Here is a 25,502-nt window from a genome sequence, read left to right as displayed (position 1 = left end):
CACTCACATAAACGCGCACACACTCGCCTCGGTGCCTCCGCTCCCGATTTCGAGGAACAGGAGGTGGGTGGTTGCGGCGTTGTGTGCACGCCTTCGCTCACTCAGCGCACAACCTACGCGGGTGGTGCCGAGCGCCTAGCGCGCATCGCTTTCGTCATCGACTCCCGCGTCGATAAGTCCTCAGTCACCGCTAGACGATGCTCCATCAGCTCTTGATACCGTGGATCGTCCTCCAGTGGCGATGTCCGATTCGGATTCGCGACGGGGCTGTACTTCATCAGCAGCATGCACTTGAGCAAGAGACCGCCGAAGAGCACCGAACACATGATGTACGCGTTGCGGCGCGTCGCGTGAAAACCGAAGGCCTCCTCGTAGGCCGTGAACGGCTTGTAGTACGCGCGTGGCATGGAAGAGCTCTGCTCGCACCGCAGCCCAAAAACATGAGGACGACGCTATGAAGGGTTTTGTGTGCGCGTGGCAAGCGTGCGTGCAGATGCGACTCGACCGCCGCAGCGCGCACCGAAGCGGAGGGGAGGAGCACAGACGCAGGCATCCACATCCACAGATGCCGAGAAGAACGAGCAAACATGCGTGACAGGAAAGGGAGAGCCGGACGTAGGTGAGGATGGTAGATGCATACGTGGATGATCAGCATAATCCGCATGGTCCTTCGTGTCTTCGACGTGTTCTATCTTTCTCCCTCTCTCCTCCCCGCAGGGGATATACGAGAGCACTGGTGGTGATGGTGGTGGTGGTGTGTGTGTGTGGGGGGGGGGCGGCGCATGCCATCTACGGCATACTGCACACACACAGAAGTGTGTCTGTCTGTGCTATCAGGAGAAGAGAGCCGCAAGCGAACCCGCAGGCCGATTTTTCCACCTTCTATTGCTGGTGTTCTCTTAAAGCTTGGCTCCCTACGGTTTCGATCATCGAGTGAACGCATCCAGCACATCCGTGCGCCGGTGCCTCTCGTGGGGGAGTGTGGGATGGGGTGCTGCAGTCACCGTCGCTGACCAGGCAGAGACAGAGAGCGACACACCTTCGACATCGAAAAAGGTGTGGGAGGAGAACCACGAAGCCTCGGAGCAGGGAGGTGCTGCTGGCGAGGGAAGGGCCATCCACACACACACACACACACACACACACACACACACACAGAGGAGGAAGAGCACACGACGGGGATGAGAGGTATGCGCATATATATATATATATATATATATATATGTGTGTGTGTGCGTGTATACATGTTTGGGAGGGTGAGGTGGGGTCTACACCCCGAAGGGGATGCCGGGAGGAGTGCGCCGGTGAGACGGGAGGCAGCAGGGGGCGGCGGCGGCGGTGTTGGTTGGGGTGGGGCCTCACATAAAATGAACACACAGCAGCGTCAACATGAAGCCGCGCCTGCACCAGGCCGAGCCCCACACACTTGGTGAGGAGAAAGAGGAGGAGGCATGTAGGTCTCTATCGAAGTCTGCATGTGCAGAGGCCAGGAGGCGCACATGAATGCACACAGACGGCGCAGCAGCAGCCACAACCTCAGTCACCACCACCACCACCACCACCACCACCACCACCAAAACAGAAAGGACGTGGCAGGCACACATGAAACAACACCTGCGGGGCGGCCGCGCTCCACACGCTCCCTCTCCCCCGCTCCCTCGCATCCGCTCCTATAACTGTGTATGCGAGCGAGAAGACAGAAGGTGGTCTCCGCTGGAGCGGTGACACCAACAGCCGGATGCAGTGCTTGGGGTGGGGTGGGGGAGGGTGGATAAACGAGAGGGGGCTCCAACGTCGGAGCGGGAGAGACGGTGCCGTGGGGGTGGGGGAAGGGGATGCGACGCGAAAAAAAAATGATAAAGCACATGACATAGAAGGAAGGAGACGGAGCGACTCATACACACAACACACACAGACGTCAACTACGGCCGCGCACTTGGTTGGGCGGGGTATACCCTTGCGGCGCCAGCGCGATCGCCTCCTCTGCCGTAGCCGCGCTAGAGGACCCACGCGATCGCTCACTTTCTGAGCTGACCGACCTACGCGCGCTCGAGAAGTAAGACGTGGCAACGAAGGCGGAACGCGCACTTGACTGCAGCACTGAGCCCCTACGCGGCGTCGTCTCACGCAAGAGCGGCACCAGAGGGGTGGCGGCAGCCGAAGATACGGATGGCCTCTCAAGAACTTCCATCCACTGCGCCCTCTTCCCCCTGTGCGAGCTCTCGATGCGGTGGTGCATGTGCACATCAAAAAAATAGGGCTTGTCTTTGTGCTCCGGATCAACCGTCATGATATACAAAGCCACGCTGTACTGCTGGTTCATCTTCGTCGCCAGCGTCACGGGAACGACGCGGCCGCAGCAGCAACGCGCATCCACCACCTGCCTCGCCTTCGCGATCGAATCCACGTGAACGCCCGCGATACGCAAGAGGACATCCCCGAGGCGGATTCCCGTCTGATACGCCGGCCCATCCCTGTAGAGCCCGTCCACAATGAGAATACTCCTCTCCACATCTTCCGACAATGACAACCCGATAAACGGCCGTGGCAGCGGCCTCCGCGAATCCGGGGACGCCCTGTACAGCACTCGTCCCTTGCAATCCTCATTGTACCTCAACGTCCCCGCCCGTTCATCTTTCTCCTCCTCTGCAGCCTCCAGCTCAGCGCGGAGACGCCCCGCCTCCTCGAGGGCCTGGACGCGGGCCTGCTCGGCCTCGTGCACGGCCTCCAGCCGCGCCGCCTCCTCGAGGGCCTGGACGCGGGCCTGCTCGGCCTCGTGCATGACCTCCAGGCGCGCCGCCTCCTCTGCAGCCCCCAGCTCAGCGCGGAGACGCCCCGCCTCCTCGAGGGCCTGGACGCGGGCCTGCTCGGCCTCGTGCACGGCCACCAGGCGCGCCGCCTCCTTTGCAGCCTCCAGCTCGGCGCGGAGACGCCCCGCCTCCTCGAGGGCCTGGACGCGGGCCTGCTCGGCCTCGTGCACGGCCTCCAGGCGCGCCGCCTCCTCTGCAGCCCCCAGCTCGGCGCGGAGACGCCCCGCCTCCTCGAGGGCCTGGACGCGGGCCTGCTCGGCCTCGTGCACGGCCTCCAGGCGCGCCGCCTCCTCTGCAGCCTCCAGCTCGGCGCGGAGACGCCCCGCCTCCTCGAGGGCCTGGACGCGGGCCTGCTCGGCCTCGTGCACGGCCTCCAGGCGCGCCGCCTCCTCTGCAGCCTCCAGCTCGGCGCGGAGACGCCCCGCCTCCTCGAGGGCCTGGACGCGGGCCTGCTCGGCCTCGTGCACGGCCTCCAGGCGCGCCGCCTCCTCTGCAGCCTCCAGCTCGGCGCGGAGACGCCCCGCCTCCTCGAGGGCCTGGATGCGGGCCTGCTCGGCCTCGTGCACGGCCTCCAGGCGCGCCGCCTCCTCTGCAGCCTCCAGCTCGGCGCGGAGACGCCCCGCCTCCTCGAGGGCCTGGACGCGGGCCTGCTCGGCCTCGTGCATGACCTCCAGGCGCGCCGCCTCCTCTGCAGCCTCCAGCTCGGCGCGGAGACGCCCCGCCTCCTCGAGGGCCTGGACGCGGGCCTGCTCGGCCTCGTGCACGGCCTCCAGGCGCGCCGCCTCCTCGAGGGCCTGGACGCGGGCCTGCTCGGCCTCGTGCATGACCTCCAGGCGCGCCGCCTCCTCTGCAGCCTCCAGCTCGGCGCGGAGACGCCCCGCCTCCTCGAGGGCCTGGACGCGGGCCTGCTCGGCCTCGTGCACGGCCTCCAGGCGCGCCGCCTCCTCGAGGGCCTGGATGCGGGCCTGCTCGGCCTCGTGCATGACCTCCAGGCGCGCCGCCTCCTCTGCAGCCTCCAGCTCGGCGCGGAGACGCCCCGCCTCCTCGAGGGCCTGGACGCGGGCCTGCTCGGCCTCGTGCATGACCTCCAGGCGCGCCGCCTCCTCTGCAGCCTCCAGCTCGGCGCGGAGACGCCCCGCCTCCTCGAGGGCCTGGACGCGGGCCTGCTCGGCCTCGTGCATGACCTCCAGGCGCGCCGCCTCCTCTGCAGCCTCCAGCTCGGCGCGGAGACGCCCCGCCTCCTCGAGGGCCTGGACGCGGGCCTGCTCGGCCTCGTGCACGGCCTCCAGGCGCGCCGCCTCCTCTGCAGCCTCCAGCTCGGCGCGGAGACGCCCCGCCTCCTCGAGGGCCTGGACGCGGGCCTGCTCGGCCTCGTGCATGACCTCCAGGCGCGCCGCCTCCTCTGCAGCCTCCAGCTCGGCGCGGAGACGCCCCGCCTCCTCGAGGGCCTGGACGCGGGCCTGCTCGGCCTCGTGCACGGCCTCCAGGCGCGCCGCCTCCTCTGCAGCCTCCAGCTCGGCGCGGAGACGCCCCGCCTCCTCGAGGGCCTGGACGCGGGCCTGCTCGGCCTCGTGCACGGCCTCCAGGCGCGCCGCCTCCTCGAGGGCCTGGACGCGGGCCTGCTCGGCCTCGTGCACGGCCTCCAGGCGCGCCGCCTCCTCTGCAGCCTCCAGCTCGGCGCGGAGACGCCCCGCCTCCTCGAGGGCCTGGACGCGGGCCTGCTCGGCCTCGTGCACGGCCTCCAGGCGCGCCGCCTCCTCGAGGGCCTGGACGCGGGCCTGCTCGGCCTCGTGCACGGCCTCCAGGCGCGCCGCCTCCTCGAGGGCCTGGACGCGGGCCTGCTCGGCCTCGTGCATGACCTCCAGGCGCGCCGCCTCCTCTGCAGCCTCCAGCTCGGCGCGGAGACGCCCCGCCTCCTCGAGGGCCTGCACGCTGGTCCGTTTAGGCTGCGGTTGTTGTGTGGAGCAGTTTAGTGGGTTTGTTTTTTCGCTTCCATTAACTTGCGGGATAGCTGGGTGTGAAGAAGAGTCTTGGACGGTGGTTTCTAGGGTTTCGCTGGGAGCAGGAAGGTCGGGGCTGAAATGTCGTTCCTCTGGCAATCTCACTGTAGCCGTGCCGGTCACGTAGTCGTCGTTGTGAGTGGAGGTGTGTCGATGTTTCTCTGAGGGTTGCTCCAGAGAAGGTGGATCGACGGCGCGCAGAGCCGCCATCTCAACTTCTTTTCTCTCAGGCAGGCTGCAGGATGTGAAGGTGTTGGGTGGTGCGGCGCTTCGGAGCCGTGGTGGCAAGCTCTCGTAGTTGCCGTGCACGGGGATCACCACGAGAGCTTCGGAAGCGTGCTCAAGGGCCGCTTCGTGGCTGCCTCCTTGTGAAGCCTCCCGTTCGTCTGTGAAGACGGCGTGTGATGAAGATGAGGGTCTAGGCGTGCTTGGTGCGCGCTGCAGCGGTCGCCAGGTCCGAGAGGCGGCCGGCGAGGTCCCAAAGACCTCAGGCGACTGGTCAAGTGCCTTCCGCCGCTGTTTAGCGAGCTTGCGGAGGTACATGGCCGCGAGGAAACCGACACAGGCAACGGTTGGTACCATCCAAAGCAGGACGATGAGGACGGGCATGATGACACGATCCACCTTGCATGTTCCAACGTGGCCCATGAGCGCATTCGTGCACAAATTCGTGCAGTTCACCTCCGAGTAGCAGAGCTCTGAGGTGAAGTACTGAGGCCCGATGGTGGGGGCGGAGAGGTTGAAGCGGACTAGGCCGAGGTGCGGCACAGCGACGGAGCCGCTGCGCCCGGTGAAGTTCACGTGCCGCTCATTCAGCTGCACGCTCATCACACCGTCATCAGGGTCACGCGTGCACAAACCAAGCGTGAAGACAAGGTGGAAGTGCAGGCCGGCCCACGACCCCTTGGACGTTGTTTTACCGGTATAGCGGCTGTAGTCAACGTGGCAGCGAGGCGGCTCGGCTGGCGTGGCCGCGTACGCCATCCGCGTGAATGTCGTCGAGGTGATCGCGGGCACAACGCACGAGAGGAAGAGCGTGCTGAACAGCAGTAGCATCGATACACTCGTCACAGCAGCAGGGGTGGCAAGCAGCGCACCGCGACCGCGTCGCGGATGCGTCCGCGAGGTGTGGGCCATCAACGCCGATCGAGGGCAGAACAGAGGAGGTCTGAAAGCAGTGAAGAAGCGATTCTAATCTTCAAGCACGGTTCTCCATAGTACAGGAACGCACGACCCCAGTGGCACAAGGATCAGCCTGTGCAGCGCCAGCTGGCACACACACACACACATACACACACACAGGCCAAAAGCCATCCGCCACATGTAGCTGCAGATACACGGGGGGCGCGCTTGCAAGCTGCTGTGACACAAGCAAGAGAGAACGAGGAGACGGGACGATGTCAGCGGCGGATGCAGACGCGGAGAAGCCCAACACAAGGCAACGTAGCGAGCCGCAGAGAAGCGTCCGTCGACTTCCCCCTCCCCCCCCACACACACAAAGGTGAAGATTGCCACCACGAACAACAGCGGCACAGGCACAGGCGCATGCAGACCCACACTATACAACGGGAAGCCACAACGAACACGGGAAAGAAAGTGCTAAGGGCGTACAACAACGACGGCCGGACCGACAAACCTCTCTGTGTGCCTTCGGGTGCGTCGTGTGTACATGTATTCGTGTGCAACACCGGTGGCGGTGGCGTTGGTGGTGCTGATGCTGCTGCGTGTGCGGCCCGGGCTAGAGAGCGAGAGAGGCGGGGGTGGTGGAGCTCGAATGTGTACAAGGTGGAGAGAACGCAAGAGGAGGAGACGGGAGTCATAGTCAGTGGGTGTGTCCATGGTGACTGACGCACGTGCCCGCAGAGCACCGTGAGCTTGCAGCGGCACCTGTGCGGTGTTCCTGTCTGCTGACCGCAGCGGTGGATGCAGACATGCAAGACCGCTGCTCACCAAAGGGAGCGGGCGGGGCGAGGCGAGGCGAAGGGGTCCCGAGCGAGAGTGACACCCAGAGAGAAGCAGCCGTTATCGAGTCGGGTGGACGAGCAAGTCGCACGCGAAATCGCGCACACATGCGTGTTAAATTTTCCAACCGAGTCCACCACTTGTTATTGCGTCGAGCAGACACGTCCATGCGCGTGGGTACACTCTTACGCTTGACCAATAAAGGAGAGCAGGTTTCGCCCTCTCCATGCCTACTCCTCTGCGTGCTGGTTGCAGTGATGCGCCCAAGTCGCATAGACGGAGTGCCTATTCATGCACGCGCGTGTGCGTGTATGTGTGCGCACAAGGAGAAGGTGGAGAGAGTGACACAAGCGGCAAAGTGAGATCGAAAGCGCGCAAGAGAAGAGAACGGATTACTGCGTTGCGGCCCAAGATGAACCACTTCAGCAGATGCTCAGACACGCGTCGAGTGGCCAGCGAAGCGCCTCGTCTTCCTGCCTCTCACACAGACGGACAACACCGTCGCCGCCGCCGCCCCCCCCTCCCTCCCTCTCCACACCTTTTCGGTTGTCGCCGTCCCTCACCATTTTAAGCTGTGCACGTTGCCGTCGTTCAGCATCGCAGCGAACTCTTTCTCGCGGTCGCGAAATGTACAACGCCACAGCGCGTCCCCTAGTGAGGGTGCTGTGACAGCAATGGTGGCATCGGCGAAGGGCTGCCATGCTGCTTCCGTGCCGGTGTGCCGCAGTGGCACTGGTGCCTCGGCGCGACGTCGCTGCGCCTTCATGGCGATCTCTCCGTCCTCAGCTTGCGCGTCGCTGCTGTCAGGCGGTGAGCTGGCAAACATACAGGCAAGTGCCGAGCCCGAAGAGGAAGCAGGTGTAGCTGCGCCAAGTCCGCCCTTCTCACGGCTGCCCTCCATGTTCCTCGCGTAGGCGTCAAGGACGGCGTCCAGCACCTCCGCGTGGGGCTGCTGCGCCGGCCGCACCTGCCCTCCACCGTTCAAGCACCCGTCTGGGCACGCCATAAGCTCGATAAAGGTGTAGCTGCGCATGGCTGGTATGCGTTTCTTGAGGCCACGCACCACGTTCTGAATTTGTTGAAAGCCGTAGCCGATGCAGAACACCTCCTCCGGCAGGGCGGCGCAGGTGGCGAGTTGATGATTGCGGTTGCGCTTCACCTCGTACGCGACGTTAGCGGGCGTGTTCGGCGAGGGAGACGACGAGGACGGCAGCGCTGCCACCCCTTCCGCCCACAGGCGGTGCGCGATGACCGATCGATGGTAGCCGCCACTGCCGGCGAACCGCGCCGCATCGTGGGCGGGTGCGAAGATAGCAGAGGCTGCCGGCGGCGGTGTTGACGTGGGCTCCTCTTCCTCGTTCAACTGCGTGGGTCGCTGGGTCGTGTGGCCTGGGCCGTTGCCGCCAGCCAAGGCAGCGGCTGCGTTGACGTTCGTGTCCAGGCGTCCCCTCCACGGAAGCGTCGGGTCCGCCTCCTTCATCCACTCGAGCAACTCCGCAGTGCTGAGAACGCAGTCCGTGTAGACGACCGGCATGTCCGTCCCGTCGGCTGGTGGCGCCGTCGTCGATGAGGGCATCGAGTCCCGCGCCGCCTCGAGCTTTCGGTCAAAGCAGGGCTGTACCGACACGTGGTAGAGATTCGCGGCAACGGCCCGCTTCGCGTAGCTGCCGGCGATCCCTTGAGCAGACATGACAGGACAGAGGTGCGGCAGCAGCGCGGCGCCCTGCTTCTCGCAGTAGCACACCCAGCCTGGACATGCTGAGACGATCAACGGCAGAGGCCCATCTTCGGCATTGCCGCTCCCGCGACGGCGGCGATCGTACTCCTGCGCCGTCAGCTCTGCAGACAGTTGCTCGGCCCACTCAAGGTCTATCACATAGATTGGCGGTTCTAACTCGGAGAGGACCACCGTCGAGGAGTCTGTCGTCGCTGTCGTCGATGCACCGCTCACCTCCTCGTTCTTCATGGTATCGCGCGGCGGCCCAGCAGCAGCAATCTCGGCGTTCCTCGCGGCCTCCTGCAGCCCGGCCGTCGTGAGCGTTGCTCGCATAAAACCAGCTACCAGCTCGTACACGGCAGCCATGGACATGTGAAGATAGGCGGCGAGGGAGGCGCAGGACTGGGAGCTGATGCTTACCAGCCGAGGACGAAGGGCGCTCCCCTTCGCTGTCGTTGACGACGTCGATGCGGACGATGTGAGCAGGGCAGACACAATCTCGTGGCGGCTCTGCGCGTTGACGAGCACCGTTTCCGCTGTCGTTACACACCCACTGCACGCCAGGCAGTCTTGCAGGGTGATCTTCACAACATCAGCGTGCTGAGCAGCAGCAGCAATGCCGGGGCCGAGCGGCGGTGCATTGCCACCACGCTTCATGCCAACAACACCGCTTGCCGATGCTGTTGGGTCACCGGGACCGACGGCATGGCTGCCACCGCTGGAAATCAGGGTGGGCCTGATGCAGGCTGATGACGGAGCAATGTAGTCCATCCCCGCCAACATGAGAGAGGACGAGAAGGTGGCATTGCGTGAGGTCATGGACGCTGTAGAGGCGCTGCGGGGCGGGGGAGAGCCGTGTAAGCTTGTTCGTGCATGCACGCTGAGACCTCCCCACCACCATCACCAAGCAGACAGAGAGACACGAGTGCACGCGTGCGTGAGGTTTCAGCAGGAGGGGGTGAGGCACAGCAAAGAAAGAGGAGAGAACGTGAGCAGGACGGGGAGGGGAACATCAGCATCATGGAAAGCAGAGGGGCAGGCGCTCGGGAGTCGCACACACACACAGAGGGTCGATACAGAGCCGCAGAGGCCCAACTACCCTCTCAGCTCCAACCCGCCAGCACACCTGACTGCATCTCACGCTCGTGCGCTTCGGCGTACACTTAAACTGCAGGGAGCGTTGTGGCCACGGTGGCCGCAACGCCGAAGAAGCGCGCCGGCACACGCAGCGAGAAAGACACGTGCACGCCATGGTGCACGCCATGGGCAAGCTTGCTTTGAACATCTCGTGTCGGCAGGCGCAGCGAGCCTCTGCTGTTTTGCGTGTGCCTGGTCGCTGACGTTGCCGATACGCGGTCCTTCGTATCGTTCGGGGTCGTTGGCGGTGGGGAACGGGGAATGGGAAATGGGGAAGGGATCAGACGCAAGGCAAGGTGAAGCAATTTCAAGCTAGGAAATATGAAGACAGCCAGAGAGAGAGAGAGAGATGGTTATGATCCATAAGGATGACGACAACGGCAACCGAAGGACAGGGAGCTTGGTGGGGCGGGCGGGCGGGCGGGGGGGGTGGTGGAGGTGGTATGTGGCATCGCGTAAGCTAGTACGAGGGTAGTCCTCGAACAGGAGGATGGCATCTGTAATGGGGCGGTGATGGTGGCTGCATCACACATCAGATCAACGGAAGCACCGGCGGGCGAGGCGAGAGAGAGAAAGACAAGGATGCTCCGACAGAAAATGAGCTACGCACACGCAAGAAAAGGGCAACGAGGGATGTGACGGCGCTTCAGGGCTTACAAGAGACATCCATCAGACATACACACACACACACACACACACACATGTGCATGAGGTGCCACCGCGACGAGGGTGGCAACCATCGCAGCAGATGGCGCAAGCAACAAGAGAAGAAAAAACATACATGAGAAAACAACGAGAGAGATGAGAGTCGACGCAACGCCGACACATACACGCAAGCGCTTCGTTGCGCAACAGCCAAGCACATCAATATAACGTGTGTCGCACTTTACACACATCGAGGGAGAGGGTGACGGCGAGCCCGAATGGCATGCGAGACAACGCTCCCAAAGCATAACCCGCCATCGGAGGCGCCCACACGAACACACACACACACACACACACACACACGGGAGAGAGAGGGAGGAAGGGGAGGGGGCTCTAAAGAGCGGCATTGCTCCCCGTTCCCCATTCTGCGCAGGCAAACCCACAGGAGCGCGTGACTACAAATCTGAAGAAGAGCCGACGGGTGCGCGCGTGTTTTGTGTGTGTGTGTGTGTGTGTGTGTGTGTGGTGTGTCTGTTCGTGTGGGCTTGTGAACCACACGAAACGGAGAACACAAGAGAAAATGCAAGGATGATGTCGGACAGCACACATAAGGCCCACCTCGACGTGAGTCGAACAAGGAGCAGCAACAGGGGAGTGAATGGAGGGAGACAGAGGCGGCGGGAGAACATAGGGACCGCCATTCTACTTCTAAACATCCAGCCATCTGCCGCAGTGCAGCCACCAACAAGGAAAAGGGGTGTTGTGCGTTGTGCGTTGTGTGTCTGTGTGTGTGTGTGGGGGGGGGGGTAGAAACAGAAACATACGTGGGCGCATACGCGCATGTACACAAGTCAAGAACACCGTCCACCTTTCGTACGGAAGGCAAGACGCCCATAAGAGGCACAGCAAGATACCCTACATCAGGCAAAAAATGTTGAGGCAGTCACGAGCACCTTCCCCTTCGAAATCCCAAACAGCAGCAGCGGCGGCGAACGCAACATGACGAGAAGAAAAGGGAGAGGGAGCGTGCGTGTGTGTGCGTGTGGGTGGGTGGTTGTGCGGAGAGAGCATCGAAACACCACACAGCAAAAAACATGTAAGCAAGCCATACACACACACACAGAGAGAGAGAGAGAGAGAGCGAGCGAGCGGAAGAGAACGACAGCCACAAGGAAAAAAAAACAAAACACACACACACAAAACCGGAGGAGCACCGGATGCGAGGTGAACATCAGTCTACATGCGTATGCGAAACCGTAGCCGTGGCAATCGTCCTGCAACCCCCTTCTCGTCCTTCGCTCTCTGCTCCCTCTGCTCTCAACCGAAAGCAACAACGAGACCCATAGCGGCGGCTGTTACACTGACAGAAGAGAAAGAATCGACGTACTCATCAACTTCCCACCTACCCACCCACCCAATCGCCTCTACACACAACGCACACACACACACAAAACACACAGCGACTGGAGAGCAACACGGCGAGGAGGATAGAACGGGAGAGGGAGGGGGAGGGCAACGAAACCACGGATGGAAAAAATGGAAATGATGGGTGCGCCCAGGCGCGCGTGCGAGAGAGAGAGAGAGAGCTGCGAAGCGGTGCCCCACATCACAGTAGTGGAGGTGGTGATGACCGCACACGGCGCAGGGCAGGAGGAGGAGGAGGTGGGTCATGGGAAAGGGGCTTCTGTTTGTGACGGGTTCATTCGACCACAAACAAGGCAACAACGAGACGCATTTACAACCACAACGCTGCTGGCCTCTGCGGCACCGACGGCTACATCCGGGTCGCCTTAGAGTGAAGCGTCTACCATGAACTCCAGCCATGCGTCTCACGGGTTCCGCTTGTCCTTTCCCCCGCCTCGTCCCTTCGTCGTGTGCGTGCGGCGCAATGGACCCCAGACAGACTTTCCGTGGAGAAGCAGAGGAGGAAAGGAGGGCGCTGGCGGAGTGCGAGAGAGTGTACGTCGGTAAGGGAAAAGGACAATGGGTAGTTGTCTGCGATTCCTTCTTTCATCCTGCCGTTGCTGCTGCGTGCGTGCGCCCGTCGGTGCGCATGCTTCGTGTGTCTAGTCTAACGGCCCGCATACGAAGCACCCGCCCACTCCTGCCACGGCCTCTTTTGGCGTCCCTCCTCGCTACCCCACTCGTTACCGCTGCGGTCGGTGCTGCAGTCCCCCGCGTACTGGGCATGAAAAGGGGGGTGGGGGCACGCAAAGCAGCTCAAGTAACATAACAGCAGCGAGAGAGAGAGGAGGGGAGGGAGCAGAGGCCCCCGTCCCTTAGGCAGGTGCACACGCGCAATGCATGCATGCTAGCCACGACTGCACACAACACCATCATCATCATCTCTCTCGGTGTGTTATTCTTCCGCATGAAGTCTCCACTTCCCTCCACCCCTGCAGCGCACAGGAACAAGCAGCAGAAAGAAGAGGCCGCCATGTAGCGTCCACTCCCTCGGCGGCATGCCCGGGTGGTGGGGGGGGGGACTTGACCATTACGACACACGTCGATGCACCACCACGTTGTCCAGCCTATGGCAACGATGATGTGCGCTTCACTGCCAACAAACAACAGCAAGAACGGTAGCAGCGACGTAGATGGACAGCAAGGGGTAGGGAAAGCGAGTTCAGGAGCAGCCGAACGTGGCAGAGGGGATGGCGGGGTGGATCGCAGAACTACGAAACAGGTGAGAAGGGCCATGAGCACACACGTGAAGAAAAGGGGGCGCATGGCCAAGCAAGAAGGCCGCTTCTCATTGCCCGTGCACCCGCGCCCTCCTACATCCTCCTCCACCGCATTCGGCAAGCAGGCAAGCAACGGAAAGAGGGCGGCAGCAAGGGAAAACCAAAACATGATGGAGCTGTTGGCAGTAAGGAGGATGGGGGGAGGTGTGGTGGTGGTGGTGGTGGTGGGGGAACACGAGTCCAGCCCACCGACACCCACGCTCGCGATACTACAAGCGTGGCCCCCGTGCGGCAGAGAAAGAAATAAGCAAGGACCTCCCGTGAGCCATGGGCGGATGCGCGTCTGAGGAGAGGGAGGGCAGCAGAGCTGACGTGACTGAAGGCCAGATAAGGGGAGGGTATGGCAAGGGGGTAGGGTTGGAGGGGCTCGCAGGAATGATAAGAGATGCTGTGCGCACTTGATGACGACACGTGCACACACCAGCACAAGGAAGAGAGGGGGCAGAGCTGAAAGGTCGACACCCATGAAGAACCTCGATAAGAGAGGCCTTCCGCAGAATCAAAATATCGGTGTCAACACCGCCCCTCTTCATGTGTCGCGCACCCGTCCATCTCTCCTCTTCGCCCTTCCCCCTCCCCAAATCCGCTGTGAAGCTCTATGGAAAGGGGCCAGCGCGCCTCTTCATCCGCCTTGACGCTCCCTCGAGCAGCCGTCTGACGGTGTTGTTGCCGTCCTCGTGTCCACGTTTGCGTTGGCGCTGTCGACCGTCACCACACGCCTTCAGCCGCTAAGACTTGACGCACGGGATGTGACCCCGGCCACGACAGAGGATGGGTGCACCGCCGTCGGTGACTGTGATGCCACTCCTTCTTCGTTGAATGCACTCTGAGTGCCGTAACGCGTGGCCGGAAGGCCGTCCATGGCGACTGCCGTACCCGTCGAATCGCCACCCCCGGTAGCGGTAGGGCTGCGGTTGCGCTCGCCTGCCGCGTGCTCCTGCCTGCCCTCGCTGCTGTTGCCCTCATTTTCCGACGCCGGTGCGCCGGTCGAGTTGGCGGAAACTGCCTTGCGGACGCGCGGGTTCCGCTGACTTTTCTTCTGCAAAGACAGCGGGGTGCCAGTGCCGGCGATGGAGCCGCTGTCGTCGGCCTCGCCGTCCGAGACGTCGAAGGCGCTGCCGCGCTGCGTTGGCGCGCGAGGGCTGTGGTGGAGATGTAAGTGGCTTTCACTCGTGTTGGGGCTGCTACTGCTGCATCGAACCTCGCCATCGCCGACTTCTTCGTTCGCTGCCGCGGGCATCTCATCGGGGCCACACTTGTTGACATGCATGAGCGTAGTCGTGACGGTGGCCGTCATCGCCATGGCAGTGGTGAGCACCTCCTCTTCCTCTGAACAAGTGCGCGGCAGCTGCTTCCGCGGCCCGGCAGATGCCGAGCTGCTGCTTGCCTGCGCACAGTTGAGCCGCGCAAGGGCACGGCGGCCGTGAAGGCCCAGCGGTGAACAGGGTTCCTCTACTTCGTCATCGCCATCGTCACGGCTGCCGACGCTCTCCGGCGCAGGCGTCGCTATCACCTCGCCCTCGGCGCTCTGGATGCCCGGCGCGACAGCTGTAGCGGTCGACCGGGCCGACAATCGAGTTGTGCTAGTAAAAGCAAGCGCTTGCGGTGCGGCGCTGCCACGGCGGCTCTGCTGCTGCCTCGGTAGCGCATGCAATCTGAGCGTCTTCTCGAGCGACGTCGACTTGCCGGACTTGCCAGAGGTGACTCTCGTCGATGCCGGCGTTGCAGTGGAGGTCGCTGAGCACAACACGCTCGCCTGTTTGGCCGCCGTTCGCGGCCCGAGGCTTTGCGACGGCGCGGTGCGCTTGCTGCTGCTGGCGCGGCTGCTGCCGGTGCTGCTCGTCACGCTACGGCACTCAGGCAGAAGCAGCAGAGGGTGGTCTGCCTCCTGCAGGGGCTGCGGCTGACTAGAGTGGTTGGCGTGGCCGCTGTCCGTGCGCGGTGCGACGCCAGCAAGCGTGGGCAGCAGGGAGTCAGAAGAGGAGGCGGAGGGCGGAGAGGCAGCACCGGGCTCCTGCTGCTGCTGCTGCTGCTGTGTCGGGGGGCCGTGGAAGAACTCGCTGCTGGGCACAAACTCGGACAGACGCTCCTGGAACGCCAAATTGAGCGAAACGCAGCTCCGCCGCTCCGTGACAAACTTCAGGGCGTTTTCGTAGCTGCGGTGCTCGGATGCCATGAGGTAGGCTACGATAATGGCGGCGCTGCGGGAGATACCACGGCGGCAGTGTACCAGCACACGAGAGTGCTCACTGCGCGCGCGCTCGATGAAGCGAAATGCCTTGATCAGGTACTCAGAGACATCCTGTGTGTGCGAGTCGTTCATCGGGATCCACTCTGACACAATATCGTTGTTCTGCGCAATCAGCTTCGCCTCCTCCGTCGGGATCAGCTCCTTCGCAACGTTGAGGACGTAGCGGATGTTGTGCGCCTTGAGCAGTTCCGGATTAGAGGCGTCCTTCCACGAGCCGACCGCCAGGAGCGAGGTAATGTCGCTCATTGGGTAGGCTTGGGCCGCGTTGCACACCGACTCCTCCTCGAGAAAAGTGTGCTGCGCCTCCTGGACGGCTTTCAGGTCGAACGCCGGACCGTTTAGGTTCTGCAGGAACCGCTTGCATTTTGACATGCGGGAGCCCCGTGACGGCGACGCCGGCACGCCAACACCACGCGGGGCTCCCGGAGCCGCAGCGATTTCGGGGATCGCTGTGCTGCTCGGTGCCATCTGCACTACATGGCGACAGCTCGAAGTTGCTGGTGCGTCGAAGTTATCACGCACGCTGCTGCCGAAGGAGAAAATGCTGAATTCACGCCCATCCGTGCACCCCGTGTCGAGGCTCACCGACGTGGTCGTGGACAGCGCGTACGCCGGAGAGAAGACGGTGCGGTAGTTGGAGAAGTTAGCCGTGCAGTCCTCCAGGCGCAACTCTTTCTTCTGCGGCCGCCCGCTTTCGCCGCCTGCCTCCGACGCGGATGTCGGCGTGTAGGCTTCTTCTAGATACTGCCGGCAGGCTAGGCGGACGTCCTTCGCGACGACTGAGGGCGGAGTAGCCAGTCCTGCAGAGCCCGCATTCGGCTTCACGTTAGGGCTGGATGGGATCGCGTTGCACGGCGTCGACAGCTGCGAGGTGTTTTGGCCCCACTGCCCTCCTCCTGAACCGTCTGCATCCGGCCGGTAACCATCACAAGCTTTTACCTGCTGATGCGGCTGATGGGGAGTTTGCGGCTGAGACGACGGTGGTTGCGAGAGACGCGCAGAAGTGTCCTCGTGGTTATCATAGCTGCCCCCGAGCGCGGGGGTCAGATTCTTGCTGTAGGGCGAGTGCGGGGAGTGGAGCGGTGGCGGCCGCTCGGCGGGCTGCTGCACTGGGGACGACGAGGACATCGATCGGGACGGGTCCGTCCGTGCACTACAAGAGGGTAGGGAAGGGTGGATAGGACGGCACAGTGTGTGCGCCGGCGCACACACTGTGCTTCCAGTGGTGATGAAACCAAAGAAGAACGGGAAAGTGAGGTGCACGCCACCGAAGCGCCTCACGGGGGATACGACAGCAGGCGCACAGACGTACACACAACACCAAGGAGGGAGAGGGACTGTACGTACGTGCGTGCGAGGGAGGGAGTGAAGGAGGGGTGCGAGAGAGTCTGAGAAAAGGGACGGGACGCATACACACGCACACAAGTGAATGCGCACGTATGCATGTATGGGGTGGTGGGGGCGAACTGTGAAGCGGGTGGGAAGCTGTGTGCGTGTGTGTATGCGTGTAGGAGTGTGGAGAGAGAGAGAGAGAGAGAGAGACGACGACTGCCTTTTCTTCGCCAGCGAGTGTGCGTGAGAGGCGGGAGAGGGAGGAAGGAAGGATTCGACATGGAGGCCGTTCAGCGAGCCGGCATACTCGTCTCAGTCGATCCGACCTCTGGGGGCGGTGCGTGTGAGTGTGTGCCGGGAGAGCAGGCTGGGGCGAGACGGCGTCGGTGGTAGTGTGGTCACCGCATTAATACGTGGACTGTACGCTCAAGTAAGAAACCGTCACATATACTCTTACGCACCCCCGTCGAAGCAGTGTACACGTGCACACTGCTTCGACGGGGATGCATGGTTAACAGCAAGCATGGCCACACGCAGTCGTGTGCCAGCCTGGCCGGAGACACACAAGCAGAGAGCAGCGAAAGAAAGCAAAGACGCGGTCGCACGAGCACGTTCGTGCCAACTCCGCTTGCCACTTTCGACGGTGTGCACAGGTCACCGACAATATATTCGCAAGCCCTCGCCTCTCTCACAGCGCGGCGTCGCCGTGCTCTCCCACCGGCCTTAGAACGATATGACGGTCGCCGCGTACGCGTCCTCCCACGGCTCCACGGCGAGCGTCGACGTACCTGCGGCACCACCAGCACGAACGCCGTCGCGGTGTGTCGGATCCGTAAGCGATTTCGCTGAGTCACCTGCCGGTTCACTCGCTGGTGCGGAGGCATCGCGGCTCCTGTGCGGCCGTAGCGACTTACACGACACGGCTCCCATCAGCGCCGTGTCCAGCGGTTCAGTAAGCAACGGCAGAGATGGGTGTGCAGCGGCCTGCAGCAGGAACGTCTCCACCTCTGCTAGACGCGAATCCGGGGCCGTCGCCGCATGAGCTGAAGACAGCGCGGATGGCGTGTGCGAGAGTGACGGGGAGAGAGCTGTGCAGGTGCCGGCAGACGGCTCCCGCACGTCTCCTTCGGCGCCTGCGAGGGCCTTCGGCATCGTGCGCTCCTCATGTGCGCGTGCGCTGCTATTCGCCTCCACTCTCCCACGGTGCCACTTCGCGTGCGCACCTGCCGTTGCGGCCGCCGTCGTCCCGCAGGCGTCCCTGTAGGTGCATGGGGTGGCACGCAGGGGCGTCGGGGTCTCCGCGCCGCAGGTGGCGCAGGTGACGGCGTGCGAGGACAGCGTGACCTCGCCGCACTCGGCACACGTCCACGGTGAATAGCAAAACCGTGCACACACATCTTCTGCGCCTCTTCGACCCCCACAGCCAGCAGCGCGGCACTGCATCTCCCAGCTCGGGTGATACGCGTCGCACGTTGCGCAGCGCCACGCGTACACCTGACCGGCAGGGACGCCAGGGGCGAGAGCAGCGCATCGCCGACACGCCAGCTCGCTGTTGAACGGCTCTCCGCACTCACTGCACCCCCAGAGGCGTCCGCGCTCCCACGCGGTCGCCGGTAGACGACGCGTACCGCACGTCGTGCAGTAGCCGTCCTCAGCACGTGTGATCGGTGGCAGCAGCAGATGCAAGGATGAGGGATCCGTCAGGTGCACCGGAGTGCGTAGCTGGCCGCCCGCTGTGTCGCGGACCGCGTGTGTTATGCCACAGTGGTGACAGAGCCAAGGCTGGTCCGCCTCCGTTGGCAGCAGCGCAGCCACCGCCGCCACGGCGGTGCACGCGCAGTGCGGGCACTGTACGCTGGTGGACGGCACATGGCCTTGACACGCAGGGCAGCGGACGAGGCGCTGCTGAGTAACGGCAGCGAGGACGCGAGGGTGTGGGTGGTGGCATCGCTCGCATGCACCCCTGCTTCCGGCCCACGCCGCGGCTCCCCTCACGGACTGCGCGTGGTTGCAGTGCGTGCACGTCACAGTGGGCTGCTGTGCAGCCCGTGAGCATGCATGGCAGTACGCGTGCAGTGCAGAATTGCAGGCGCCACAGCCGCATGCCCAGGCGAAAGCAGCAGTGTAGTAGCCAGGCTCCCTGGTGCCACAGCTGCTGCAGGAAGCCGTGCTGGACCCTGTCGCTGGGGCCCCGTTTGGTATCTTGGGGAGCGCGGCGCTGTGCGGTCCTGTGGAGATGGCGTGGCAGTCAGAGCACACGTAGACAACGGCTCCCGTGCCACCCACCTTGAGTGAGTCGCCATCCTCAGAGAGGCTATTCAGCGCAGCATCATCATTTCCGTGCCCAGACGGCGCCACATATCGAGACGAAAGAGGCGCCACGTGCGCGTCGCCACACGCATGCCCGCAGTCCCAGCAACAGCGTGCCACGCCTTCGGTGGCCTCCGGCGGATTCAGCAATGACGGTGGCGTCGGTGTGTAGACCAGCGAGCTCTTGGGCAGCCCTCTCGGCTGCAACAACGCCACTGTTCTCAGGTGTGGACATCCCTTGCAGAACGTCACGCCACACGTGTGGGCACCCGTCACGTTGGGTGTCTTGACAGCTATGCCAAGCTTTGCCGCCAGAGGATGGGTCTCTCCACAGCGCAGGCAGTACGGCACGCATTCGCCGCTGTTGGCGACGGCGTGGCAGGACGGACACTCCCAGCTCAGCGGTGTTAGAGTGCGCAGGACACAAGCCACGCACGCCACGCTTACAGCGTTGCCATGATGCACACCGGTGCTGATGCTTTCGTTCTCGAATCCGCACCCGCAGCGCCACCACAAAGGGCTCGGCAGCGTTGTTGTGTCGTGAGCTGCAACGCGATCGCTGCCCGCTTGCGCGCGACCGGACGTGAGCCGACCTAGAAGAGTGCTGGCCGTGCCGCTGTCGCCACCTGTGGTAAGGTGCTGCTGCAGCCACCGCAGTTTCCACAGCGCGGAGACAGGCTCGCCGTGCAGGCCCAGCGGTCGGCCTACCTCCGTGGCCCACTCGCGCAAGCGACCATAGAGGCGCTGGGCGGTCGAGAAGACCTTTGGCTGGCTCACTAGTGGCATGACGCACTCGTTGAAGAGATGATGCCCGACCGTGACAAGGCCGTGGCGGGCAGCTTCGCCAGCAGCCGGGGAGCGACGCAGCGCAGCCCACACCTCGCGAGGCGTCGACTTCGAGGGATGTACGAGAAGACGCAGTCGATGCAGCAGCTCCGCGGCGTCTTCATCCGCATCGGTGCTCAGTATGCGTACTGCGTCACCAGTCTGCCGGCAATCAGCCACTGACTTGCGCGAGCGCGCGCTTGCTGGAATGACGGCGGCGACGGCCACGGAGAGCAGGTACACGCCCAACAGGCCATCCGTTGGGCCGTACTGCAGCTGAGCTGCCTTCGTTCGCATGCTGTCCCGGGCTGCCGCAACAAGGCAAGAGATGAAGGTGCCCACGTCCTGGGATGTCGGAGGGGCGCGCAGCCTGTGCGCACCGCCACGGCCCGGCGTGGAAGATTCCGCGTTCATGCTTCGCAGCACCTCGACGGTGCACCGCAGCGCTTCGCCGCAGCGCTCCGCCTCGGCGTTGTCGTTGCTGACCCATACGCACACGTTCATCAGGATAGACGCGACCTGCCGCCACGGCTGCCACACCGCTTCTTCCGCAGCGTTCCCGCTTGACGTGGGTGGCGCCCCTTGAGCCCTCCGACACTCCTGGAGGAGATACACGCGAGGAAGCAGGAACCGCAGGTGCTGCAGCGTAGCAGCCCATTGTTCGCCTGCGTCGCTGAGGCCGCTGTAGCGGCGCCCCGGCAGCGTCGCGTAAGAGGCGGCGAGATCGACATCCATTAAAAGGGCTGTCGTCGTGAGCTGCTGCCGCTGCTGCGTGCGTGCAGCGGGCTGCGCTGCCTCTTGCGCGGGCATGTCACCGGGGCTGCGTGCGTGCAAGCGGCGGAGACAGACGAACGTCTCCTCTTCTTCAACGCACGTGGCGTAGAGCTCGGCGAAGAGCATTGCGGAGTGGCGGTGCGGGCGATACAGGCTGCGGAGCTTTCGAAGCAGGATGGGCGGCGTCAGCGTTCGCACCACCACCTCGGTAATGACATCGGTGCGCCGTTGCTGCAGCGGCAGCTCCTCAGAGGATAGGAGTGGTGCCACACAGCAAGCCTCACTCGCGCTGGAAAGTTGACTGTGACGCCGGACATCTGCGTAGAAGCACTCGAACAGGCGCATCAGCTGCGGGTGAGCGCTGTCGCGCAGCTGCTCCGGGGTACTGACCCACACCGCGTGATAGCGGAGGGCAAAGAAGAGGTCGTGCCACACCTTCAGCAGATCCTTGACAGTGGGTGGCGGTGCATTCGCGAGCGTCGACTTCACCACAGAGGTCGCAATGACAGTCCACTGCGACGGCGCAGCGGTGCTGATGTCTGTGACCGTGTACAGCGTGAGCGGCGCTGTAGCAAGCGGTGCTGGTGGAGCTGCAGGCCGGCAGCTCATTGCCAGCGCGGGCAGACACACGCTTCTGCGCACCTCCGTACCCAGATCCACCTCATCCTCCGCGCTGTCCCGCGCACCCGAAACGTTCCCCGCCTCGCTGCCTCGGTTGGCCTCGCTGCGGTGGCTTGTGCTGCTCGGCTGTGCTGCCTCCGCTGGCGTCGACAAGATCGCTGGGCTCCACAACCACGGCATTAGCGGGCGGTACGTGAGAGCTGGCAAGTACCGAAGTGCACCGGCACAATCCTCGCCGGAAAGCGTGCCGCGACTATGCAGGCGAATCAGCACCTGTAGCCACAGGGAGCTGTTCAGGTGGTTCAAGATAGCGTGAGTGGGCGGCAGGCTCGACACCTCACTCCCGCAGTGGAGAGAGCGCCGCCGTCGGTAGTGGCGCTGCGCACCAGCCGGTGCTGCTGTTGCTGCTGCTGCAGCTGCAGGCACAAGGTAAAAGGAGGAGTTGGTTCGCTGCGCCACTGAATCGGCGCCCGCCTCAGTAGGCGAAGATGCCGCGAAGAGCGTATCCGTGAACTCCGCCTCGATGTAGCATGCAAAGTCACTTCCTCCATCGGTGCTACCTGACGACGACAACGGCGCTGACGTGGTCACAGCCGGTGCTCGTCGATGGCATCGAGGCGGGTGGCAACGCAGCACACCGCGCTGCACAAGCGGCGTCCGCAAGTACATGCCTAAGGGCAAAAAGAGAGAAGAGCGAGCTGCCTTGTATGCTGCAGGAGCGATGCAGCGTAGCGAGGGCTTCGTACTTCGCCAGCGTTCCCCCACCTCGGTTCCATCCACCGTCGCACCGCCTCAGCCTCGCTGATGCTGCTGTTCTTTTCACCACCAGCGCCTGCCGCGACTACCACGAGTATTGAGGAGAGGGAAGGGGTGAGGCTGAGGGGAGGAACGCTGCAGTGCCTGTATATGTAACTATATCGACGTTTGTAGGCGTGTTCGCACACACGGGTCGGTGCACCTGCGCAGCCACACCTATCCACAGAGAGAGAGAGAGACGCGCACGCAGTGACGATCCCGAGACGAGATCACATCAAGAAACCGCTAGCGAAAAGGATCGGCGGCCGCGAAGAGAGCGCGCGTGTGCGGTAGAGGTGGCGGTGGTGGTGGTGAGAGGGGGAGGGGAATATTGAGTGGCTGTCAATGGGGCGCTAGGCAGTAGACACCCAGCCACACACACACACACACACAAACAAACAAACACACTCGGACGCACTTTTCGGTACCTCCGCACTGCTGATCGCCGCAGCCCATGGTACAGGCACGCCTCCACTCTACCTGCCTTTCACCAAGGCGGTCGCTCTCTCAGATCAAGTGGATGCGCGACACACGCATGCGCTTGTGGGCAACGCGTTCCGTGTCACTCCTATCAGTTTCGCTTCCGGTTTAGCTCCTTAACGCCCTTTACAGGTAGCGCACCCGTGTGCGCGCGCACACACGCACAGGGGACACAGAAGGAGGGCATGTTAGCCGCATCACACGCACACACACACACACACACACAACTGCACCAGAGACACACACGAAAGACCCCCCCGCTGCGAGACAGAGCGAAGGCGCCGGTGGTCAGTACTCCACGATGCCTTTACGCTGCCCGTAGCGGTTCGACGGACCTACGCCCATCTGCTTCAGCTCGCGGCGCTGCTGGCGCTTCGACTTTGGCTTTGCCTTCGTCGCTGGCCGCACCGGTCCGCCGGTCGGCGTCACCAGCTCCAGCACGCCGTCGTCATCATCGATGCGCAGCTCCACCTCACCTTGGCGGTTCACAAATGTGGAGGTGTCGGGCTCGAGCTGGTGGTTCGTGCGCTTCTTGCGGCGCCGCTCCGCCTTCCTCAGCACGCGTATGCGGGCCTCGTTCGCCTCCATGTTGAAGAGCTCATAGCGGGTGAAGGTGCTGCGCAGCGCATGCGACCGAATATAGAACATGGGCGGCGCCGCGTCCTCGAGGTCCATGTCGACGGAGTAGTTGTCGCCGTCCCCCGACTCACTCAACGCTCGGTCGTCGTTGCCGGAGTCGAAATCGGCCCACGCATCTTCCTCCTCGCTGTTCAGCTCGTGCCCGGTCGCGTCGTCGTCGTCTTCCCACTCTTCATCAGGCTCCTCCGCCGCCGCCCCGCCGCCGCGGGCAGACGACGCGGCCGCGGGTGAGGCGGAGGCGTGCTGCTGCTCCATGTACCTGTCCAGCGACAGCGCCGCCGCGTCGGGGCGGTAGGTAGGCGGTGGCTCGACGTACACAAAGTACCCGTCCACGTACAGCTTCAGCAGCTCCTTGCCCGCACGTGCCTTGTTGGGACGGTCGTGCGACGCCATGTAGCCGCGTCGGCGTGCTAGCGCATTCAGCAGCCGCTCGGCGAGGGAGTCGCTCTCGTCTATGTCGTCCTCCGCCAGTAGTGATATGTTGAGCTCCCCCTCCAACACCGGGCGAGGCAGGCGACGGCAGATGGTGGCCGTCGCCTCCAACGTGTCAGTGGCCGTGTCAACGGGGAGGATGCCGTCACACACCATCTGCGCCTTCGTCGTGGCGAACGAGGGGAAGACGAGCCCAGGGCAGTCGCAGAGCGCCACGCGGCGCTCGTTGGGAATCATGAGCGTCTGGAAGTGCTTCGTCTTGCCCGGTGTGGCACTCACCACAACTTTCTTGCAGCCGAGGATGGCGTTGATGGTGGACGACTTGCCCACGTTCGGGTAGCCGACAAGGCCGACCATCAGCGGCGTGTTCATCTCTGTCACCCCAGCTTCCTCGCGGAGAAGGGCGAACTGGTCCAGCAGCTGCACCGGATCGAGCACGGTCCACGGCTCGCGTTTCACGGCCGATGCCGCCGCAGCAGCCGTGCGTGCGTTACGTGCCAGTTCCGCCTCGGTGGGCGGCTTTTCCGCCTTCGCCTTCGGCGCGTGCGCCTGCCTCTGCAGGGCCTCGCGCTTGGCGGAGAGCTCGTACGGATTCTTGACCTCGACCGGCGCCCGCAACGCCTTCTTCTGGTGCCGTGTCTTCTCCTTTCTGTGCTTCATCACCTTGTCCAGCGCCGCCTTCTCCTGCGCCGCCGTGAGCTGCACGCCGTCCGAGTCAAGCGGGGCATCGCCGTCCTCCTCCGGCTCATCCTCGTCGTCGTTGCCGGTCACGGCGTGCGAGGGGGCGGCAGCAGCGGCGGCGGCGTCGGTGGTGAGGGGCTGCAGTAGCTTGGCAGAGAAGAAGAAGAAGTCGTCACCGCGATGCTGAAAGTAGGCTGCCCAGGCCCGCCGCTGCGCCTCGGTCAGCAGGTCCGACTTGTTAAGCAGAAGCACCACCTTCTTCGGCTCCCCTTTGCTGTTTTTGGTGCTCCGCACGTACTTTTCAAAGTCGGAGCAGCGGAACATGAGCGGATTGCGCGCGTCTAGGATGACCGAGACGACGTCGGCACGCTCCGCGACGCGCCACAGCTGCCGCCACACCTCGAGGTTGCGCTCGTACGGCGTCAACAGCACCTTGTGCTCCTCCTCCATCTGCGCAAGAGAGCGGCGCCAGTCGGCAAAGGCCTTCTTCTCCGCTGCCTGCAACTCGTCGGCGGACATATTGCAGTCCCACTCCGGTCGCTTCGGAATTGTCAGCGACTCGCTTAGCTTCAGCCAGTCCACGTGAGCCTCGTCTGTCGGCATCTGCTGCGGGACGACCTTGTCGTGCTGCACGACGTGCACGCGGCTGCCAATGACGACGCGCACGTCGCGCTCAGCAAAGTAGCCCTCCTCGCGCGCATCAGCGATGGATAGAAAGTTCTCCAGGTCGTTCGTCTCCCAGATGGACTTGAGCTGGGTCTTGGCGCGGCCGATCTCCTGCTGGTGCAGCTCCGCCTCCAGGGCGGCGCTGCGCTCATTCTCCAAGGCATCACGGTAGTTGCGCCGCCCCTTCCGCTCCGTCGCGCGCTTCGAGCGTCGGAGGGCCTTGCCGAGGGACGAGCTCATCGCTGTTGGTATCCTGTGCGTTGATGCGATTCGTGTCGCATCGCCAACCGAGTGCAGGGAGGCGGCGGAGACGGCGTACAGCACTGTCGCTGCAATCGCAAAAGGAAAAAGGCGACAGCGGGGAGAAGAAATGAGAGAGAGAGAGAGAGAGATTGGGGAACACGGACACAACAGTGGACGGATACCTGTACACGCGTGTGTGTGTGTGTGTGTGTGTGTGTGACCATGTCCTCGTGTGTACTATAAAACGGAGGGAGGGAGACGGGGGTGGGTGGTGGTGGTTTTGCCACCAGCGGTTATGGCTACCTGTGACCGGAGACAGAGTTGGCCGCACGCGATATGCAACTGCAGTCACTGACGCGTCGCCTCCGTCATAATCGAGCCTCACGGAGAACACGAGAGGGGGGGGGGGGCTCTGCTGAGGGAGTATTGCGCGCACAC

The 25,502-nt window shown here is 63.4% G+C and overlaps 6 protein-coding genes across 6 annotated transcripts; all 6 read right to left on the bottom strand.

Annotated features, from left to right (window-relative positions):
• Positions 1-113: 113 nt before the first annotated feature.
• Positions 114-407, bottom strand: LMJF_05_0250 (conserved hypothetical protein; the record flags this gene model as incomplete). The annotated part of the gene is made up of 1 exon (XM_001687449.1): positions 114-407. One exon carries the CDS (start codon positions 405-407, stop codon positions 114-116), a length of 294 nt encoding a protein of 97 aa, XP_001687501.1.
• Positions 408-1,918: 1,511 nt separating this feature from the next.
• Positions 1,919-5,638, bottom strand: LMJF_05_0240 (putative viscerotropic leishmaniasis antigen; the record flags this gene model as incomplete). The annotated part of the gene is made up of 1 exon (XM_001687448.1): positions 1,919-5,638. One exon carries the CDS (start codon positions 5,636-5,638, stop codon positions 1,919-1,921), a length of 3,720 nt encoding a protein of 1,239 aa, XP_001687500.1.
• Positions 5,639-7,331: 1,693 nt separating this feature from the next.
• On the bottom strand, positions 7,332-9,260 carry LMJF_05_0230 (putative hydrogenase; the record flags this gene model as incomplete). Its single annotated transcript, XM_001687447.1, has 1 exon — positions 7,332-9,260. The coding sequence occupies one exon, from the start codon at positions 9,258-9,260 to the stop codon at positions 7,332-7,334; it is 1,929 nt and encodes a 642-aa protein (XP_001687499.1).
• A 4,476-nt stretch (positions 9,261-13,736) lies between these two features.
• Positions 13,737-15,734, bottom strand: LMJF_05_0220 (dual specificity phosphatase-like protein; the record flags this gene model as incomplete). The annotated part of the gene is made up of 1 exon (XM_001687446.1): positions 13,737-15,734. The coding sequence occupies one exon, from the start codon at positions 15,732-15,734 to the stop codon at positions 13,737-13,739; it is 1,998 nt and encodes a 665-aa protein (XP_001687498.1).
• A 1,587-nt stretch (positions 15,735-17,321) lies between these two features.
• On the bottom strand, positions 17,322-21,797 carry LMJF_05_0210 (conserved hypothetical protein; the record flags this gene model as incomplete). Its single annotated transcript, XM_001687445.1, has 1 exon — positions 17,322-21,797. One exon carries the CDS (start codon positions 21,795-21,797, stop codon positions 17,322-17,324), a length of 4,476 nt encoding a protein of 1,491 aa, XP_001687497.1.
• Positions 21,798-22,691: 894 nt separating this feature from the next.
• LMJF_05_0200 (conserved hypothetical protein) lies at positions 22,692-25,061 on the bottom strand (the record flags this gene model as incomplete). Its single annotated transcript, XM_001687444.1, has 1 exon — positions 22,692-25,061. The coding sequence occupies one exon, from the start codon at positions 25,059-25,061 to the stop codon at positions 22,692-22,694; it is 2,370 nt and encodes a 789-aa protein (XP_001687496.1).
• Positions 25,062-25,502: the final 441 nt, after the last annotated feature.

Source organism: Leishmania major, chromosome 5, assembly GCF_000002725.2.
Source record: "Leishmania major strain Friedlin complete genome, chromosome 5".
Lineage (NCBI taxonomy): Eukaryota > Euglenozoa > Kinetoplastea > Trypanosomatida > Trypanosomatidae > Leishmania > Leishmania major.
The sequence above is the reverse complement of the archived record's forward strand: the minus strand, read 5'-3'. Positions and strand labels throughout refer to the sequence as shown.